The sequence below is a fragment of the Alexandromys fortis genome, unplaced genomic scaffold (genome assembly GCF_014885135.2).
Source record: "Alexandromys fortis isolate MF-2015 unplaced genomic scaffold, M_Fortis_MF-2015_v1.1 scaffold_124, whole genome shotgun sequence".
NCBI lineage: Eukaryota > Metazoa > Chordata > Mammalia > Rodentia > Cricetidae > Alexandromys > Alexandromys fortis.
In genome coordinates this window covers 4,054,739-4,076,133 of record NW_026067995.1, presented here as the reverse complement: position 1 = coordinate 4,076,133, position 21,395 = coordinate 4,054,739, and the positions used below count along the sequence as shown (strand labels likewise).

Here is a 21,395-nt window from a genome sequence, read left to right as displayed (position 1 = left end):
TTTATATTGTCTGCTTGTTCAGTTGTCTTATAAGAGAAGAAGAATGAATGTGGCCTTCATTGTCCACTTGGACTGGAAGTAGGCATTTCATTCAACCCGCATGGCCACAGACGACCATCTGTAACACTCGAGACGGAAGACTTAGGGTATCATGTAGACTCTCTAAAGTCATGAAACATCAAGTCTTAAGGATGTAGCTGTGCACTATAAGACGTCTGTAGCATCTGCAGCCTCTGCTAGTGGTATCTATTATACCTAATCTCCATCATGGCAATCAAGCGTGCCTCTGGATACTGTCAAAAGTTTGCCAAAGCACAAACTCATCCCTTACTGGTAGCTGAAGTCATTCTAAGCAAACCTGTACTTTAGAGATATGTGATGTTTGCTGGTGCACAGACTCATTCCTTATGGGGAGTTGAAGTCATTTTAAGCAAGCCTGTACTTGAGGGTATGTGATGCTGTAAATTCTAGGCATCGCTACTCATTTACATTTTGGATACTGGTCCTTTCTACTTAAAACTGTAAAAGGACCATACATTTTAAAACTATTTCAACCTGGTGAGTTCTTTGTCTTCTTTCTTTTGCTTCTTGCTTTATATATTACAGAAGAAAGAGAGACGGAAGAAGAAAGTAAATGTTGTAAAATATTAACAAATTGGAGAATCTCGGTAAAAGATATATGAGATATTTGCACTGTTCTTCAGTTTTCTTGAAGTCTGAAATTACTTTTTAAAAACCACGTTGTGAGAAGGAAGAAAGTCAGGAAAGAAGATATGTCTCCCTTAGGAAAAAGCAGCCCTCAACCCATGGCAAGAAGCCAGAGGCCAGCAAGCCTGACACTGCAGGTTGTGCCTGAGACTTTGAATCGAGTCAATATGTTCAGGACACTTGGATGGCTCCTTGATTTTGCTTCTTAGCTATCAGAAGAATAACGCTCACTTAATTTATTCCCGCTTTGATTGTCTTGACAATAAAGGAAAGGTTGGAGTTGCAAGGTTCAAAAGAAAGCATGTGTGTAATGAATTACTCAGCGAATTGCGATGGCATTGTGTTCCAAGTCAGACAGCATCACAGTACCTACTGTGAGTCATGCCTTGTGCTGTCTTCACAAATATTGTTCCATCTAATTACTGCAGTGTTTGATATTTAAATATGTTACAGCGTTTAACATGACTAACCAGGGGCCAGAAAAGTAACTACGTGAAATAGTTTTTATTTGAAAGTCACTTGGGAAAGTGGCAGATCTGAGATCTGAACTCAGCTGTTTGACATCCAGGATAGCTCCTTTTCCTCCCAGGCAGGTGCTGAGCTACAACACTCCCATAGGCTGGAGTGAGTCCGGTTGTAGGCATTTTGAACCGGGTTCTTTGTCTTGGCTAGAAGAGGGGAGGGTTGAAACTCCAATTTCAGGTCTTTGGTTTTTTAGGCATATTGACCTAAAAGAGAAAGGATACACACTAAAACATATTCTTGATATTTTAAGACATTTTCCTTCTGCTTATTCATTATTCACTATGTGTGGTACTGTTTCACACAAGGACGTTTTCATGTGATACCCTAATAGTTTTAAACAAACACCATAGAAGAGTTCTCTTCCTTGCTTGCTTCTTGCATTCACTCCTACTAAAATCTGTCATAGTTCACATTTTGGGGTGACTTCTGTTGTGGTTCAGCCACAAGGGGTTCGTACGTTCCAGGTTAGGGTGTGTGCGGGTTAGAAATGTTAGGTAGGAGAAATAGAGATATGAAAGAAACAGAAACGTAGGCTAGAACCAAGAGGGCAACTCAGTGAGGACTGAATTTGCCTGCATTTAATTTTCATATGCTCTTATATCCCAGAACAAAAGTTGGGGGGGGGGAGCAGAAGGCAAAAGGCTGCTTTAACATAACACGAAGGACAACCAGAACAGTTACTAGCTCCAGTACTTGGGATATCAAGCCACTATTTCCTGAGTAAAGTACTTGGTGTTTTGGGTAGGATATGCAGTGAACCCACCCTAGACCAAGTATCCTGTAGGCAGCCACTCCCTACGTCAAACCTCCTATTTTAAAATAAAGGAGAATAGACCTGAATTCTCTGACCTTTGGTCAGGGTGGAGGGGATCCACCTCTATCTTAACATCTAAAACACCAAGTAACCACACCTGGGTCAGGGTGTACAGCCACGCCTGTTGTCAACAACTTTGAAAGAGCAAAAATCAGCTCAAACTCTGTGACCTCCAGTCAAGGAGGAGCAGGACTCACGTCTGTGGGTCCCCACAAAAAATCTCTCAAACTTGATCCACAGAACTGTTTGATTTCTAATATGGACCCTTGTTAAGACTTTGGTGATTTCGTGTCTGTGCCAATTAGATGTTGGCATGACAACAACCAAAGCTTCGATCCCACTTGAACGCTCTCTGAAGGGCAAGAGGAAATGGGTTTTATGTTTGAGATCTTCAACAGTAAAAACACAGAGCTGTATGATAAACAAACAGAAAACTAGCCCCAGCAGAGCACTCACTCCCCAGAATATGATGTTTATATGGCTCGTTAGCATGGGAGGAGGTACTCAGGATGATCTGTGACCAAGAAAATGCAAATCAAGTCACAATCACAAACTCATTCACTTGGCAAATGTTTAAAAATATGAAACTATCAGTCATTATGAAGGGTATGGATCGCTCAGACAGTGGTGCTCCAGAGTGGAGGTGTCTTTGGAAGAGAATTCTTCATTATTTTCTAGCAAATACTGTATATCTCAGCAGTTGTGTGTCTGTGTGTGTGTGTATGTATATATGTATGTATGTATGTGTGTATGTATGTTGTCCTGTAGGAATAAATTTTGAGCCACTCAAGTACTTTAAAATTTTTCTAGAGGACATTTGTGAAACAGATGAAAAAAATTTTAGTAATGTATTTTATTTAACTATGTTATCAACATAACATTATTGAGGTATTTTACGTTTTTGGCTTGTGTTTTATAAACCTATTATGTAACTTTTACTTTTTGTATCTCCAGTTGAACACAAGTTTTTCTTGTTTGGTCTGCATTTGGAGTTCACATAATTTACAGTTGGGAATGCTGTAATCGCATTTCCAACTCCGGAAGTACTGGTGTGCTATTGTTCTTCCGCCAGGCTGTGGGCTTCCCGTGTCTGTCAGTGTCTGCCCCATCACAGAGTTAAAAATACCTCATCCTAGTTAAGATTTATTCACTGATAATTGTAATTAAACATTTGCTGAAGATATTCAGAAGGGGGCATTTAGCTGCTCCTTTAGAAACAGGTGAGTAGGGTCCTTAAAGTCTGTAAGAAAGAGGAAAGGATTTGAGTGACATAAGCAAAAGCCTGGGCGGAGGAAATCGAGGCTGTTGTTTGCTTGGGTTTCAGTACAAATCAGGGCTGCTGGGATCAAACCTCTGGATGCTAAGCTAAAAGAATTCAGAACAGACAGGAAGTTTAATGAGTTATTTGCTTCCCAGCACTCTTAGTCACGTGACCGTGCCGCAGCTAAGTGCATTCAGCCCTAGTTTTACTGGAATATTTTTAAACTAAAACTGTCTTGTCAACCTTTGAGGCATTCTTTCCTTTCCTCTAGCCAGATGTCTGCTTGTTGATATGATGGGGGAGAGGGGAAATGGAGAGGAAGCTACAGCTCCTTTAGTGGCTTCCTTCTTAGGTTTCTCATAAGCAAGGAGATCAATATTAATTTATTAGAACCAAAGTTAAATTACTTTTAGCCGAAGGCTATTTTAAAACATGGGCATGGAGTAGGGTAATTTGATTTAAAAATAAGTCATAAAAATAAAGTCAGTACAAAATAAGAGTACATTTCTGAGTGCAAAAATAAGTAACGTTTAGAAATAGTTTCACAAAAAGCAATGTGACAGATATATTGTCATAATCACTAGCCAGGATCTAAAGTGCCTTTTTTTTTCCCTCCTAAACTGAAGGATAGATGTGATGGTTTGAAAAACTTGTGAGATTCATATAGACTATATTTATCCAAAGTGTCCTTGGCAAGCCTTTCACTTGTGTGCCAAATACCTGAGAAATACAAGCTCACAAACAAGAGGGGTTTATCTGGAGTCATGTAGCCGAGAGGTTTCGGTCACAGTCACCTGTCTCCGTGAGGGAAGACACAGCATCGTGGTGATGAGCGTGCTCAATGGCGAAGTCTGTCAACACCTGGTGACTAAGTAGAGTCAGGAAGAGTGCAGGACAAGATTTAACTTTCCGTGACACCCCCTCACTGACCAGCTTCCCCTGACTAGGCCCACTCCTTAATGCAATCATGCCAGCAATGCCATCAAATTATGGACCCATCAACAGATTATTTCAGTGGCTGCTCTCAGCAGCCAGTCACTTTGTATGGTTCATCACATGAGCCTCTGGGAAATGGTGTCCTTCACCTCAAATCAAAGTCCTCCACCTCTACTCCCCAGAGGCTCACAGCCATCCCATAATAAAAGATGCACCCAGTCAAATTCAGGGAAGACCGAAGTCTTGACAGTTTCAACACTGTTCAAAAGTTTAAGTCCAAAATTTCCTGAGACTTGATGTAACCCTTAACCTGTGAGCCCCCATGAACATAACTTGAAAATTGTATTCTTATAATAAGCAGTGGCCCAGGAGAGAGTCGTAGTTAAAGAATGAGGTATTTGGAGACTAGAGATAAATGAAACCAAAGTAAAACCAAAGCTTGGTAGGGCAGATGTCAAGTCTGTAATTTGTTCAAGGTAGAAGGATGCTGAGATCCGAAGAGCTCAGGCAGTCTTGCCCCGTTCTCCTGCCAACACAGGCCACATGGCCCATCTCTTGACCTTGTACCACTTGCTACCACAGCTCTTCTGGAAGACATTCATCAACTTCTTGGGATGTCCCTTGTACCTTCTTCATGCATTTCCCTCTCTGGAGCTGCCCACAGGGGGTCCAGTCCAGCCATGCACTTCCTGTTCCCCAGAAGGCTCTATGGTTCTACGGTCCTACTTGTCTGCCAAACCAATGAGGCACAGTGACATGAGAGTCAGTCTCCTGTTCAGGAAGCAGCCAGCTGTCTTGGACTGTGATGGCTGTGGCCTTTGAACCTCAGGAAACTGTACCCTACATCCACTGGTGCAGAAAGGATGCCCTCGGGTTAATCACTTCTCAAGGGAAAGTCTGTCAGACGAATCTACATCTTGTACCAGTGACCGTGCTTTCTCCTCACCTAGTGTCCGCAAGGCTTCTTTCTTACTGCTCCGGACAATGTACTTGGTTTCTTTTTAGCGCCTGATCTCTAACAACTACCATTTCTTGGGTCCCAACACTAAATGCACGCCTTTTCTGGGCAATCTACAGGCATTTCAAATCCATCCACTCTGCTTTTGCTCCCAATTTTCAATGTGGCCCTTCCTAGTAAATCGTAGCCTTGTAACAGCATTGGTGCTAAATGGCTGTAAGATATCCTTCCCTGGATTAGTTAGTCCATTGTCTTTAAATTCAGCCTCCTGTAAAGTCTCAAGGCACAAACAAGATGCAGACAATTCTTTGCTAGAAAATAGCCTGAAGGTAACTAATCTAAGTAGTTACTCCCCTAGTCTGAGACCACGATTTCCTCAGATGATTGCAGTAAGTTCACACTCCCATTCTTTCTCCCCTCCTCGTTCCTCTTCCACTCTCCTCAAAATGTGGCTCTGATAGCTCACCCCTTCCTAGATGGTTTGCTGACTTCCTAGTATGGAATCCTCAGTGTGGTCTCCAGGATATCGTCCAGGATATTGCCATGGCTCCTTGGCTGACTGCATCCCTACCACAGAGCTTGGAATGAATAATCTTCTCCTGAATTCTTTATACATTTAATGGCCTTTTAAACTCCCTAGGACTACTGTGTCACAGCACAGCATTCATGTCTTCCTTAGCTGTTGTATAATCTGCGGCTTCCGTCTGCAGCATGCTGTTGATCTGTGACCGCCCTGAAACGCTGCAGGGTACGTAAGGCTTGCTATGCCTTTTACTCCCAAATGCATTTCTAGTTGGAGAATGGAGGCCTTTGTCCCATAGGGTGTCTGTTAAACTCATGGGAATTTGCCACAGGAGCAGGAAGCCTTTGAAGGGTTTGATCAGGGAAACAGTGTGATCCGCTGGACCCTCTGGGAACTGCCGTGGATGAGGTTTAGACGGTGCTCCTGAAACAAGTATGAATGAGGGAGAGTCCCCGAAACTGCAGAGCCTTGCTTCTCCCTGAACCCAGGGGAAGGGCTACCCAGGCCTCTCAACATGCCTGATTTTCATCTCTTTAGTCGCTGTCATTCATTCTGAACAGTGCTGACTGACTTCCTTCAGCGCAGGCTTGACACTGAGAATAATACGGTGAGGACTGGCTACGTTCAGATGTGTGTCTCTGCCCCACAACTCCTTAACCCAGCATGGAGGGCGCTACAATGAATGAAGTATTGGGTTTGGGAGCAGATTATAAATTAGGTACTTCCTGGTGTCAGGAAGTGCCTTAACACAGAGGCAGCCCCTGAATTGCATGGAGTGGCACGGATTCGTCAGGCAGAGAGAGTCAGAAGGGGTCAGGACAGAATGCAGCAGAGAAGCATGCTCTATGAGAAATGGCCTTTTCTCTGTGTTAGAGACACATTGTAAAGTAAATATTCACACTGAATTGCAGAAGGAATATTAAACAATAGCCCACCAAAAGTGACTGGGCCACTCTAAATGTCTCTAAGTTAAACAATGTTTGTGGGAACCATTTTCATTAAAAGTCAAATACTTTACTGAGAAATCATTGGCTACTCCAGTATGAGTAATGATCACAAGAAACTAAGACACAGAAGAAGCATCATGAGTCCTTCTGTGGGTAGATTGGGATAGGCCCTGAGGGAAGTGAGTAGCAGGGTCCTAGTGAGCTGGCTCAGATGGGTCCTAGAGGGCTAAGCAGTGTAGCCTGTCGATCCCTGCATTTGTGCCACACTCTGACACCTTGGATCTGTGTTTTGCAGTTCCATGGAAAATGGAAGGCCTCCCGATCCTGCAGACTGGGCTGTGATGGACGTCGTCAATTATTTCCGAACAGCAGGATTTGAGGAGCAAGCCAGTGCTTTCCAGGAACAGGTAACTGAGACTGCAGAAACACAGGATGTCAGTTCCCTCTGTTCACACTGAGCAGGGAATGAAGAGGGAGCCCAGAGAGCAGTGAGGGGGCCGAGAGGCGCCTAGACAGCAAGGAGGAGGGCGAGAGTGGCAGCTGGTGGTTCCTCCTCCAAGAGGAAAGTCAGCAGCTGAAGCACAGCTGCAGAGAGGCAGCCTTAGCTCATCTCCCTCTGAGCCCTCCGAAGGACTGGTCATGTTCACGGTAGAAGGTTCAGTCGTGTCTTTGCTGGAAACTCTGGAGGAAGCAGGCAGCAGGGAGGGAGGGAGGCAGGCTCTGGAGAGACACAGCACTCTCCACCACAACCGGCTCCAGTTCCCAAGGGACTGCTCAGCACGTGATTTGCTTTACAGGTGCTCATCAAGGTAGAGCGTAGGGTACAGAGTCCAGTTCAGGTTCATGAAGGGGGGGCAAGTTACTGGAGTTCTTTGAGGCTTTGCTTCCCATCTTCAGCATGAGATTGTCCATAGCTGGTTGTCAGAAATGTTGTTCTGACAGTTTAAAGGAAAGAGGTACAAATTGCCCCCCCCCCCTTTAGCACAGCGTTGATGTTAAAAATGTTAATTTCTCTCTCTTGGGCCAGGGGTTGAGATTAGAGACAGGGAGAGCAGGTGTCTCTTCCCTCAGTGATTGAAGACTATCGAGCAGGCTGAGCCAGCATTGCAGGAATGGCCCTTGTAGAGGCAGATGGGGGAGAACTTGTCCACCCATCAGAACACAAAGCTCCTATCCCTCTTGCGACAGAAGCTGTAGTTTTCTAGGTATTAACTTCATTGTCCCATAATCCAGTTGAGAAAATTAGAAACTGAAGAGTGCGTCTGGCTACCTAGTCTGCACCCCTTCATCAGTGCACAGCAAATTCAGATAAAGGAACCTTTTAAATGCCACCTTCGCCTGTCTCTTCAGGCAATATTTCCTTCAAACTTGATCCTCATACATATGTCATTTTTCGCTAGTTTGGAAAAATTGCCGAAGTAGAGCTTAAATGACTTTACACCCACTAGGCTAATTAAAATTAGAAAGAGAGTCGGTGCCAAGTGTGCCTGTGTAGCAAAGTAGGGTGCCCTGCACTGCTGGGGAGAGTGTACAATCAACACATCCACCAAGATCCAGTGTACAATCAACACATCCACCAAGATCCAGTATTCAATCAACATATCCACCAAGATCCAGCGCTTTCACCCCTGGGTATACCAAAGGAAAATGAGAGCATGTCTGTAAGAAGATTCGCCTAAAACTGTTGTTAGCAGCTTTTTCCAAAGTTTGCAAAAATTGGAAACCTGGGTTTGCAATTATATACAAAAGGAGTATGCACACTGAGGTTCATACATAATGGAATATCACACGGTAATGCAAACAAATGAGTTCCTGATGCATACAGAAGTGTAGATGAGTCCCAGTAAAACTACCCTAAATGAGAAGAGCATTACATAACCGAGTTCTTGCTGAGTGGGGCCATGTTAGATTTTTCAGACTGCTCAAACAGATCAGTAGTTGAATTAAAAAAAAAATCAGTGCTTGAGTGTGAATAGGTAGAGGTGGGGAATGATTTGTGAAGGGATCTGAGGGGAACTTTTGGCGATGCCAACATTCAGTATGCTGATAAAGTCTAGATAAAGTGTGTATGCATGTGTGCATGTGAGGGTGTGTGTGTGTGTGTATACATATGTGAGTGCATGCTGATAAAGTCTAGAATTATAGGCAGTGTGTGCACATGTGTGAGTGTGAATGTGTGTGTGTACATATGTGAGTGCATGCTGCTAAAGTCTAGAATTATAGGCAGTGTGTGTATGTGCGTGTGTATGCATACGTGTGTGTGTGTGTGTGTGTGTGTGTGTGTGTATCTCAAGGGTTAGTGTATTGGTTACTTTCATGATACTATGATAAGACACAATGACCGAGACAGCTTACAGAAGGAAGAATTTATTGGGCTATGGTTCCAAAGGGGTAAAAGGGTAAGAGTCCACCATGGTGAATCCGCATGTCAGCATGGATCAGACATGGTGGCAGGAACAGGTACCTAATACTTCCCATCCTGAACCACACACACAAAGCAGAGAGAGAGCAAAATGGAAGCAGGAAGAGACTATAAGCTTGCAAAGCTTGCCCACAGTGGCATGCTTCGTCCAACAAGGCCACATCTCCTAACCCTCCCCAAACAGCACTACAAACCAGGGATCAAGTGTCTAAACACCTGGGCCTATGGGAGACATTCCCACTCAGACCGCCCCAGCTAGGACAGGAGGGATGTATAGCACCGTGTCATGATCCGGCTGTGGGCTCTAGGTATCTGCATTGGTCTCTGCATATACTCTGGCTGGTGAAAAGTGTTCATATTTTCATGTTCCATGACCTATACATTTTATATCAGAAAGAAAAGAACTGTAAGAATACTAAACAGTGACATAAAACTCAAGTGCCTGGGGAGGATGTATTTTTAATGAAGTTAAGTTTAGAAAGTTTAAATTATAGGCTTTAAGAGGTAGTAGATATTCACAGAAGATATTTTCCTCATGTCTGAAAATGTTTATATTAAAAACCTAGTGGAAAACAACAGCTTGAGTTGGAAAGTAGAAGCTAATCAACTAGAGCATATTTTATTTTGCTTTTTAATAGTATAATGTCCATTTGTGTCATTGAAATTGAGTAGCTCGCTTCTAAAATTAAATTTAAGTAATATTGTAAAAGGTTCACAAAAAAAAGGGCTCAGTTAAAAGGTCTCCTGGCCAGGTTCCCAGAGGACCAGAAGCCTTTCCAGGTTGCATTTTTGCTCAGATTCCTCCCAGACATTCCATGTGAGGAGACGGCATGGTCCCCGGGCCTTACATGTGAGGACACGGCATGGTCCCCAGGCCTTACAGATTCCATACACAGCCTTGCAAAGGAGAGTGGCCACCACAGAGCTTGGCCAGGCAGTGGCATTTTCTCTCAGGGATGACCTCATTCTGGCACTGGAGACACTGAGATGTAAATTGGAACATTTCATTGAGACGTCCCCACACCATCACTGTATCTAGTCTGCCAACTGTGGAGCTTCATAAACGAATTCCCAGAAGATAGAGCAAGTCCTGAAATTCAAGCTCCTTCATCCATGGGAAGGTAGTGCAGTGGGTAAGGAGAGGCCCTTGAACTGGACTCTGGAGGTGACTTTCTTTTCTGGAGCTCTTTCTCCTGTTCTGACATTTTCATTCCCATTGAAGGAATTACACTTCACTGAGTAATATTCACTGAATAAGCCAGGATGGTCTGTCATGCCATGCTGTGATATGTTCCTGGGCACTGAGGCAGGCCCTCTAATGGATTTACCTGCTTCTTCCACCCACATCCCACGTCCAGCCTCTCCCAGACACTTACCCCCAAGTCAGCACTCACTAGTTACATCCTGAAGTGAACACTGAAGGTCGTCTCCAGACTAAAGCTATGTCTTTTTCAGGTACATGGCCAGATCACAGCAGCCAAGAAAACCATGTTAAAATAGCTTTAAAGTCTCCCCAGGGCGAGGCTTGTCTTGCCATTTGACAGGAGCCGTGTAAGACAAAGAGCAACCACTAACCGGCCCTTGAAAAGAGCAGATCCAGGATGGGCAACCCAGTTGCCGATGATTAGGAGATCATTGTTTCAGGGCCGATTCCTACAGTTGGATGTTAGAGTTCCCCGTCACACCTGCAGTGAATGAAAACCTAGCGCGGTTTGGGATGATGTTAGGAGTCAAGGCCGCTGGGAGGAAACCAGGCATAGATGAGATCCTAAGGGCAGAGCCTTTAGTGCATCTCGTAGAGCTGAGGAGATGCACTAGGCTGCTCTGTCCACCCTCACAGAAGGCTTTACACAAAGGTGGCTGGTCACCTCTTCTCCTCATTCTATATCCCCTGCTGCCACTTAGCACTTAGAGCTATTAAGTTTCCCTGTGGTTCGGTATTTCCATCAGGTTCTCTGACAAGCCTAGCTTGAGCCAGAGGCACTAGAAGGGAGTCTAAGTCACTGTCCGCTCCACCATCGTGACCAAGTGTGTCTAAGCCACTGCCTCATCTACCATCATGACTGACTGTGTTTAAGCCACTGCTTGCCCCACCATTATGACCGAGTGTGTCTAAGCCACTGCCCACACCACCATCATGACCTAGTGTGGGTTCAGGCTGCATTGGTAGCTTCTGTGTGACTAGGAATGTTGTTCTCCCTGGGGCCAGCTTGTGACTTCTGTCATTAGGCTGACGCTCTTCAACACCTGGGGACTTCAGCTGGACTCATTAGCATGGGTCCGCAAGGGAATCCATTGGTTAGTGACAGTGGGATAGAAGGCAGTGATGACTGCATGCCAGCGCCGTCTCGCCCATAGACAGATAAAGAGCCTGTTTTCCCAAGTATCTTAGTAACAGACGTGAGTGGGGGGTCGTGACCCCTGGTTTATTTTCTCCTGATTTCTTCATGCTCACTGTTGATCCTGGGACACTTGCTTTGGTAGGACTCAGATCTAAATAGAGTGTTGAGTTCAACAGTAGAACATTGCCTAAGCTCCTACTTGGAGTCCGAGGTACCGTCTTGAGACAGGTCCTCCTGAACTGGACTTCCAATGGCATAGAACAAGATGAGAAAGACACTTTTGGCATAGTGATTTTTTTTGAAATTAGTGTTTAAAAAAATAACTGATGCTTACCCACCATGGGCATGGGTTGCATGGTTTTTTAAATCCAAGTATGTCAAGAATTTTACTTTCTTCAGAGCCTTTCAGAGACTGTGTTGACTAATCTCAGCAAAAATACCTCCACCTACCTCAGAACGTTATGATGGGATTCACTTTGTCAAACGCTAAAGGCAACACTGTCTGGTTCAAGCAATGCCTTCTGTCTTGACAGTGGCATTGTCTGAGGCTCTTCACCACTCAAGCTGGAGCTAGTCACAGGTCACAAAGACAGTCCCTCCAAGGGTGCTCAGTTACGTCGCTTCTGTCTCTGTCTCTCTGACTCAAGTGTACTCATAGTATGGAAGGAGAAGATGCAAGAGCCTTGACATTCAGTCACTGCCATGTGGTGCAGAGTCCCCGTTCTTATGAGTAAGTGAGTGATGTCAGGGATTTTATTTCAGGAACACTGTGTATCTCTGAGATCACTTTCCCCCTCAGAATATCAGGACACAATAACGTGCAACTCAAGAGTGGCTAATTGGCTATCCTCCGTTACCTTCCCCTTAGCCACAAAAACAGCCTCTTATCTGAAATACCCATCCGGTGAAGTCGATTTGAAACCTGAAGACTGGACTTTCTTTTCAGCTGGCTCATTGTTGCTAGCATGGATCAAATTTTTGAGGGTGCCATCTCAATAAAGATGAACAGAACTTGGTATTGCTGCATGTTGTCAGATACACTTCCCACCTAGAAAGGGGTAGCTAAGTGGGAAACCCATCATAGCAACACTGAGCTCAGTGCCCAGAGGCATGCAAATGCAGTGCCTCTGGATTCAGGATTCTCAGCAAACCAGGGACAAGGCCAGCTTTCGTGGAGCTTCAAGCATTGCCAGCCCTGGAGCCCCGCTGTGAAATGTGTCAGAAAACCATGAGTGCCAGAGTGTCTGAGTGAAACGTGAGCTTCTCCAGCTCCTTGACAAAGTCAGCTCTGCATCAGCCCAATTAAAACCTCACACCTTAGAAAAGACTTTATTCACCTTAGCATTTTGTAATAATAGCACTGAAAATACTCAAGGTACTCTGGTGCTTGGTATTTCTTAGCAGTTGGGGGAACTCTGGAATGCTTAAAATATTCTATGGTATGATCAATTTATAGGGGATACGGCAACTCCCTTCAGTTCATAAAACATGGTTTTTTGGTTTTTTTTGTTTTTTTTTTTTTTTTAGGACAGAGTTTCTCTGTGTGGCCCTGGATGTCCTGGAACTCACACTGTAGACCAGGCTGGCCTTGAACTCACAGAGATCCACCTGCCTCTGTCTCCCCTCCCTGAGTGCTGGGATTAATTTTTTAAAAGTTAAAATGCAAGCAAAAGAGTAATGCTAATAGAAGTAGCCAAAGGGAATTAATTGAAGGCAAAACTGGTCATGAAAACTACTTAAAGTGCATTTATTAACGTAGAATAAACCAAAGCACCCCGGTCAGCTGTTTGAGACAAAACAGCTGGAAAACGGTGGAGGGGCATTGAGTTACTTGTTTGGTGATTTCCAGTGTTGTGACAACACCCACTAAAATAAGGATAAAAGTATTAAAGCAATAGTTACAGCAAGCATTACTTTAACAAAGCCACTAAAAACCATCACAGTCAGGAGAACCTCCTGAAGAAAGTCCATAATATTCTGTGCAGAAGAAAGACCAAACACAAAGGCAGAGGGGATTATGAAACAATATTCTTCGTCTTGGCAACTCCAAGACACTTGTATTAAGGGGTGTTGAGCAGATTGGCAAGAGATGGGACTGAAAAGCAAGCAGTGGATGGGAAAAACTTTGGTTCCCCTAGCAAAAAGAGGCACTAGGGATCCACTGAGGGGCACAAATCCCACATGGAAGGATAGATGAGTGTAAGGGTTGGGATTGGGTGCCCGACCCCACCTGTATGCTTGAACACTTAGACCTAAGCTGTTTGGTGGCACTGTTTGGGGAATTGTGGCACCTTTGGGAAGCAGCTGAGAAAAGTCACCATTAGGAATGGGGGGAGGAGACCAGCGATGAGAGGTTTTCTAGAGTCTCGGAAGGGGATGGCTTTATGAAGAACGAGCTAATCAACAAATTCAAAATCTCTCAAAAAGTCATGTCCTGGTGAGGTCTGAAGTTGCCCAGTGGGTTTCAGGGGTGCAGGTGAGGAGAGCGTGGAGAACCCTTCCTACTGAGTGGTGAGAGGCATGCAGACAGTGTGGGGAGAAGCAGACACTGGAAGGTCATGTAGGGTGTGTGCTCTCTTCTGAGACAGGAAATCTAGACTAATATTCAGGAAGTGGCTGAAAGAATTCGATGGATTAAAATGGCAGGGAAAGGAGAACAGTTAAATGAAGCTGAGCTCCCCAGGCTGTGGGAAGGGAGGATTTCAGCACTGCTCGTGGAGAAGCCAGTATGTGGAGAGACTGGCACTTTGCGTCCAATGATAGGAATAGAAAATGGTACAGCCGCTCTGGAAACCTGGTGGCTCTCCAGGAAATTAGGCATAGAGTTGTCATGACTTGGCAGTTTTTCAAAATTAAATTAAGGGAAGAGCTCAGATGCCTGCACTTGTGCAAGGCTATGGCCACATCATTCACAGCGACCAGGCAGAAATGACCCAAAAGCCATGAACGCATAAACAGATAAATAAAACATGGTATGTGCATAAAATGGACTACTATTCATCAATAAAAAGGGCTGAAGGTCAGATACAACACGAATGAATTTTGAGAACTTGCTAAGTAATATTTATATAATTCATCTATATGAAACATCTGAAGTAGGCATTCATAGATCCACAGGCAGATTAGTGGTCACCAGGAGCTGAGTCTCCTCTAATGAATATAAAGTTTATGGCTGGAATGACAGAAAACATTTAAAAGTAGGTAGTGATGATTACTGAACAACCTGGTAAGATGGTTAACGTTGCATATTTTAAATGATATAAAACTTAATTTAAAAATTAAACATTTGCGCTTTTAGGTATTATTAATTGGGGAGTGTATTGTATATGATATGGGGGGCACATGCCAGAGCACATATGTGGAGGTTAATGATAACCTTAGGGAGTCAATTGTCTCCACCCACCTTTACTGGATTCCAGGGATGAAACTCACTCACCAAGGTCTGGGGAAAGTGCATTTACCTGCCAAGTCATCTACCAGCCTATAACAGATATTTTAATACAATACAAATTTCTAATGTAATCTTAACCATATGTGATGGCTCAGTTGGTTAACATTTTCAAAAATTTTATTTTAAAAATATGAAGGAATGATCAAGACAGGGCTGTTCTGAACTGCGTTTGAGACATTGGTGATGGTTAATTTTCTGTGTTAACTTGACCAAACTAAGGGATGCCCAGATAGCTAAAGCAGCGTGACGGTCTGGGTGTATCTACAGGAGCGTTCGTGGAGGAGATTACATTTGAATCAGTGCGCTAGAGAACCGTAATCTCCCCAGTGTGGGCAGGCGTCATCTGAGCCCAGGGTGGCACTAGTAGACCAGTAGTCGAGTGTCCTAGTTATACCCTCAGCTGTCAACCTTCCAGAGTCTGAAGTCCGCTGAGAAATAAGTCTCACTTGATTGTCCTTATCAGGTTGGTCTGTGGGCTTGTCTACCAGGGCTGTCTTGATCCGTAATTGCTTTAGGAGGCCCCAGCCATGTGGGCAGCATCGTTCTCTGCACAGGTAGTCTTGGACTATTCAAGGAAAGCAGCTGAGCCGCACCTGTGAGCAAGTCCCCAGCAGCCTTCCCCCAGGGTCTCTGCTTCAAGCTCTACTGCCTCGGTTCCGGCCTTGACTTCTTTAGTGATGAACCCTGCTCTGGAATTGTAAGCCACATACACTTTCCTGTCCTACGTTGTTGCTATTCGTCAGAAAGTTTTATCACAGCAACGGAAAGGAAACCAGAGCATGGAGGAAGAATGAGTTTACCCTGTGTGGTCTGAGGTATCTGTCTTCTCCATCAAACACTGCAGCTGTTAGTTCTCAGGCGTTAGGAGGCTGACCATGACTTGCATCAGCACCCCCACCTAACCACCTCCCACCTCAACCATTTTCAGGTCCCCAGACTTTTGAATTAATGCCACAGGTTTCCTTGGCAACCCAGGTACATATTAGACCTAACTTATCAGCCCACATTTGGCTCATTTCCTTGGAGGATCCAATGCAGTCTGTCTTTGGGAGACATTTAGAAACTTCCGGACAGTTTCTCTTTTTGTTTGTTTTGTTTAACTAAGCAGGAAACAGATTCTGCTTGAAGTGAAATGGAAGGGGCAGAGGTTCAGTCCGAAACTAGAGAACAGCAGGAATGGTTAAGAATGAGCACCAAGGAGCATGGGAAGGAGATGATGAAAACTGAATCCTCTCTCTCCACTGGTCCAGCCTGGCTGAGGCTGTGCAGTGGGTCGTCTTCATGGTTCTGTCCTGTTATTGTCAGCAGCACTGGTCTAGGAGTCACAGGTGCAGCATTGCCAGCTTCTCCTGGCTTGGGCGCTTGTGGCATGGGCCGTAAGAAGGCTGTAAGCCTCCGAAGGCTACTTTAGAGGGTTAGTGAAAGAATGGCTCCCAATCAGCCGTAGGCTTCACAGAGACGGCTGTGGAAGGGACCAAGAAGAGTGCAGCACATGGAGTTGAAATGAAAGGTTGATTTATGAGTGCTTAGTTATTGTGTGTGTGTGTGTGTGTGTGTGTGTGTGTGTGTGTGTCTCCAGGTTTTGTAGTGCCCATCTCAGATTCCCACCTCTCTGACACGAAGGCAGGCCCAGCATCCGCTGAGAGTCACTGGCTGGAAGTGATGACCTCATAGTCACCCCACAGTGAGCAGCAGAGGCAGGGTGTGGGCGTGGTGGCATGAGAAGGACCCACACACTGAGGAGGAATTTCCCCACCAAAAGAGGTTTCACTTCAAGAACCATGTGAGGAAATTCAAAGCTGTAAACTTGAAAGATTGACCATCTTCCTTTCTGAAGTTGTATGGAAAGTCTACAAAAATCTCAACCCTTGGTGGGGCAAGGCTGTCTGAAGGAACATGGTGAACTATTACAAAGTACTGGGGGTACCTATGAATGCCTCCTCCTCTGATATCAAAAGGGCTTTCCACAACTTGGCTCTGCAAGTACATCCAGACAAGAACCCAGGAGACAAGGAAGCAGCAGAGGAGAAATTCAAGCAAATAGCAGAAGCCTATCGCGTCTTGTCTGATGCCAAGAGTAGAAAGGACTACGACAGGTCTAGATGGAGCCGTACCAAAGTAGAAATCAGGGGCAGTGGCCATACCAAAGGGGAAATCAGAGGTGATGCCAGAGACAAGACCCATTTGGAGGATGAAGTGTGCTTGCGGAGGGCACGCCGCGCCTTCCAGAAGGTCACTGAAGATGAAGACCTCTTCTCAGGAGACCATTTGTTCTCTCGTCCCATGGCTCGGTCCAGAAGAGCCTCGTCCCCGTTCTTCAGTGTCACCCCCATCATGGACACGGGATTTTCTACTTTTGTGCCCCTAGGATCGAGACTTGGTTCTGCTGCCTCCGAGACATTTGTACCATATGTAAGCCATGGAATGGGGAAGTTCAGGCTGGTCACCACTTGTAGCCAGATAGTGAACGGTAAGAGAGTTGTCACAAAGAAAGTCGTAGAGAACGTGAGAGGACCAATGAGAAGAGAAAATGACCGCCTACTTCGACAGACCCCTTCACGTGGTTGGTAAGAACTGCCATTGTATTCTTCACCATGAATTGCAAAGGAGATTGGTGTGTCTTGACACCCATCAAAGATGGTTGGGATCTGAGGTCGAATGGCACAGACAGAGGTCTGCCTAGCCCAAAGCCCTCCTCCCCGTGGAGGGGAGTCTTGGGCCAGATGTTAATACAGCCAGGAGCAGAGCTGACCTTGCAGCCTGTCTTCTCACTCAGTAAGGGGTGGGGGACAGACACACTGCACTGGAAGGCAGAATCCCAGGGCTCTTCCACTGTTGTCCCTCTGCCCCTCGCTGTTTGCCACCCAGTGACCTTCTTGGTGACTCTTCCTTTTCTTTCCCTAGCCTTTTTTTTCCTCTCTCTCTGTCTCTCCATCTCTCTGTCTCTGTCTCTGTCTCTGTCTCTGTCTCTGTCTCTGTCTCTCTCTCTCTCTCGTCGCATGTCACCTCCCTCCCTATGCATTTCCCATGGTTCATATGATCAAGTTCAACTCAAGGAGTTATCTACCCACAGATCAATGCTGACAGAGAGTCAAGGGTTAAGGGTTTTACATCCGTGTCATACATTGGCTGCTGAGCACATGTCTGGAATCGTGTTCTCTGAGTCCTTCAGCAGTGCAGTTCAGTCGCTGCTTCCCTCATCTTACGGACAAGGAGATGAGGCTTAAAGAGATAGCGGCGTGTCCCATCCCTGCCTAATACCCAGTAAAGTAATTGGCTCTGTCCCCCTTGATCTATAAATCTGGGGCCTCAGTTCAATTGGAAATTAAGACCTATCATCTCTATACCGTGTTTCAATGCATCAGGACTTGCTAGAACTTATTAAGTAGACAGACTTTTTAACGTTCTGGCCCAACAGGAATTTGGAGTTTGCTTGTGTGTGAAGACAGGAAAGAAACACTGTAGCCAGTTAAGCTAGAAAATGCTCGCCCATTAACACAGAAATCCCAGGGTGTGAATTATATCTTTGTTCTCGCTTTAATTGTGATATATTTACAAACTCTCGTTTGTTGGTTGGGTCTGCTGAGCCAGAGTCTGCTGGTTGCATTGCACCCTTCCAGTCTATATTAATAAACTGCTGGGATCTGGGTGAGTTCCTCCTCAGAAACACTTCTGATGAAGTCTACAGTTTCCAGTCAGTGCTGATTAGCAAAAATTGGGTTTCATGCAATTATAATCTATTATGGAAGTTAAATAACAAATTATTAGCTCTTTTAATCAAGGGACTTTCTCATTGGTGGGATTTTGATGAAGCAAATGTTCTTATGCAGGTCTTGAAAATTTTAATCTTGGTGAATTTTCTCACTCTAAGTGGAATACGCTTGCATCCTTCTGGCAAAGACGCAGAAAGGAAGCAAAGGTGGACATGAATTCAGAAGGCACTAGTGCCATCATCTGCTAAGAAACCACCCACTGTTTGGAGTGGGGTGTATGAGACTCTGTGCAGCTGAGGGTCCAAGGTTGCTAACGTGTTGCTAGGTTCATTATTCAGAAAAGGGCCTGTGTGCATATAAGGGTGTCAAGCTGCCAAATGTACACTAGAAGGATGTGGACAGAGATCAACCAAATAGAATCCCTGGTTGCTAAATTATTGCCTGCCCCCTAAGTTGTGGTAGGATTCAGATTGCTGCCTGTCCGACCAGAAGCTCACAGTCGCCCAGTACTGCATTCTGCCCTCGGAGCAGCTGGCGTCAGGGTTAAAGGGGAAACCCTGTGAGCAGGGGACAGTACATTTCAGCACTTGCCCAGTGACTGTCTCCAGATGGGTCCTTCTACCCGCTGCTCTGAGGTGAACTGCACTGTGCCTGGGGAACAGAGGGGAAATCATCAAATTGGAACATAAAACATGATCTTCCGTTTTGTCTGAAGGAAAATCCAGATCTCAGCATTTTCATAGACACTTGGCAGAAACGCTGAGTCGCAGGGGGATTCTGGCCAGCACTGATTCCTTCTTTCCACAATTCACGCTCGGTTAGTAAAGGAAGCTTGCTTGTGTAGACATGAAAACAGGCTCTGAGCGCAGAGGTGCCTGTTGGAAGCAGAGGGTTCTGTCGATGGAGCAGGGCTCAGTGCCCTCTCATCCGGGGCAGAGGCTGAGCTCTGAGGTCACCAGATATTAGAGAGACGTGGTCACATAGTGTCCTGGGTCCTGCTGGGCTCACATACTGCCCTCTGCTCTGCTCCTGGGGTTTCTTTGGCGACCACAACTCCTCTCAAGCAAGTTCACCTCAAAATAGTTAACAGGCAACTTGAACTCTTACAGGTGTTGTTGATGGGTAATCTCTCACTGAAGCAGTGACGGGAGGGGGTAGAGAGAGACTTCAAGGTCTAAGCTTTAGGATTGGTCAATTCCCATGTTTGTAATTTCCAACTGCCCTGAAGCAGCTGCTTTTTCATGCGCGGTGAAATCAGCATGAGACGTTTAGTAGCTGAAAAATAAATGATCCCCAAAGTCAACGTCGCTGTGAGACAGCCAGAAGCAGTTCCTTGTTCTGCTGTTTCATGAACGTGGCTGACAGTGAAATGAGTGCGGAGAGCACAGGAAGTGAGAAAGACAAGGAAGCGTGTCCTGCGTAGCTCAAGGAGTGCATACAGGAAGTGGAGTTGCGTTCCCACATCTCCCAGGAGGAGGCAGGCGCAAGGGCTGCAGAGTGGGAAATTCTCTAGCCCGTTTGACCTGCTGCTGTTTCTCTACACTCTTAGAGTTCAACACGTTTTCTCCACAGCCTGGCAAGGTCCAGGAGAGTAGGGAGCAATGGCTTCCCTAGAGGGTGGCGTAAAGAGGGTCACAGTTTTATGTGGTCACTGCAGTGTCCCCTTGTCTCACCAACCCAGGTGAACAAAACTCTTAAGCACAGACACACAGTTTCTTCTATGAGCAATAACAAAAGCAGGGCCACAGCTAACATTCTTGGAGCTTCCTTTCCATAAATTGAAAGCGCCCTCTCCATTCAGACCATTCTCATCTCTTTTGTGAGAAGCCCATTTTAATTTCCTCCTTTGTTGTCTCCAAAATACCTGAAGGACCCAAGGGATGGGCTGTAAAGCACCAGGGGAAGGGGATTGGCAGCTGGAAGGGTTCTAACCTTCACAGCGGTGTTCCTGATCTGTTGAGCAGCAGTGTGGTGGAGAGCCTCAGTGTGGGAAGACAGTGCTTTTCAGATTGAGGGAGGACCAAAAGAGAGACTCTCCCAAAGGGCGAGCCCTGTTTACTATTGCCTGCTATTGTAACTAGCAAGATTTCCAGAAACCTTTGAGTCTAGACTTCATTAGGCCATCTCGATAACAAACATTTAATTATGACATTAAGCAGAGGGGGCTGGGACTAGGGTTTGGGGGTAGAGTGCTGGCCCCTATGCTAATGCCCTTAAAGCCCTGGTTTCCTTCAGAGGGGAGATGGGGAGACAGAAGGAAAGTGGACAAAGACTGTGAACAGACAAGATTTCAAATTCCGTGTCCCTCTTCCCTAATTCTGTGTCAAGCAGTAAACTTTTGCTCAGTCCTTGCTTCGCCTATAGATTAAGATGATAATCCCTGGCTGTTGTAGTCTATAGGGTTGTTTGGGAACTTAAGTATTTAGGGAACTCTGGAAAATTTTGATATATTTTATGGATGGCACACGTCCTTCTCCCTTTCAGAAGGAACCTCTCTGATCTTCTCTGATCCGTGCGGTGGGTACGTACTATTACAATCTTGCCCCTGAGTTTCTTAAGATTTGTGATAGGATCTTGAAAACAAGATCAGCTGTAGATTGTGTTTAATCTCAAAACAGACGGTGTTTTGAAGGAGAAGATGGAAGACATGATAGCAGATGCTATTTTGGTACGATTGCAGTAGTTTCCAGCTGGAGACAAGTGTGTAACTCCTGCCTTCGCCCTTCCCTGTATCTTCACTACCAAGAGCTCTGGGCCTACTCACACACTGGCTTTCCTCTCTGTTTCCATTCTAG

General features: G+C 45.3%; 2 protein-coding genes across 7 annotated transcripts in view; both read left to right on the top strand.

The window, feature by feature from the left end:
• Samd13 (sterile alpha motif domain containing 13) overlaps positions 1 to 21,395 on the top strand; it is a 32,146-nt gene that overhangs the window by 9,552 nt on the left and 1,199 nt on the right. For 5 of the 6 annotated variants that reach the window (XM_050160132.1, XM_050160131.1, XM_050160134.1 and 2 more), the window contains one exon: positions 6,968 to 7,079. In XM_050160132.1, the coding sequence (XP_050016089.1) occupies positions 6,972 to 7,079 (108 nt within the window). In that variant the 5' untranslated portion in view covers positions 6,968 to 6,971. Of the gene's footprint in view, positions 1 to 5,956; positions 6,333 to 6,967; positions 7,080 to 21,395 lie in introns of those variants that run through there. The other variant, XM_050160133.1, reaches the window with a different exon arrangement.
• LOC126512382 (dnaJ homolog subfamily B member 6-like) lies at positions 7,113 to 21,389 on the top strand. The gene has a single exon (XM_050160128.1). It carries the CDS (start codon positions 16,784 to 16,786, stop codon positions 17,456 to 17,458), a length of 675 nt encoding a protein of 224 aa, XP_050016085.1. The 5' UTR covers positions 7,113 to 16,783; the 3' UTR covers positions 17,459 to 21,389.

What these genes read in the sequence shown, in the direction of transcription:
- LOC126512382 (XM_050160128.1), top strand. Translation starts at nt 16,784, where the DNA reads ATGGTGAACTATTACAAAGTACTGGGGGTACCTATGAATGCCTCCTCC.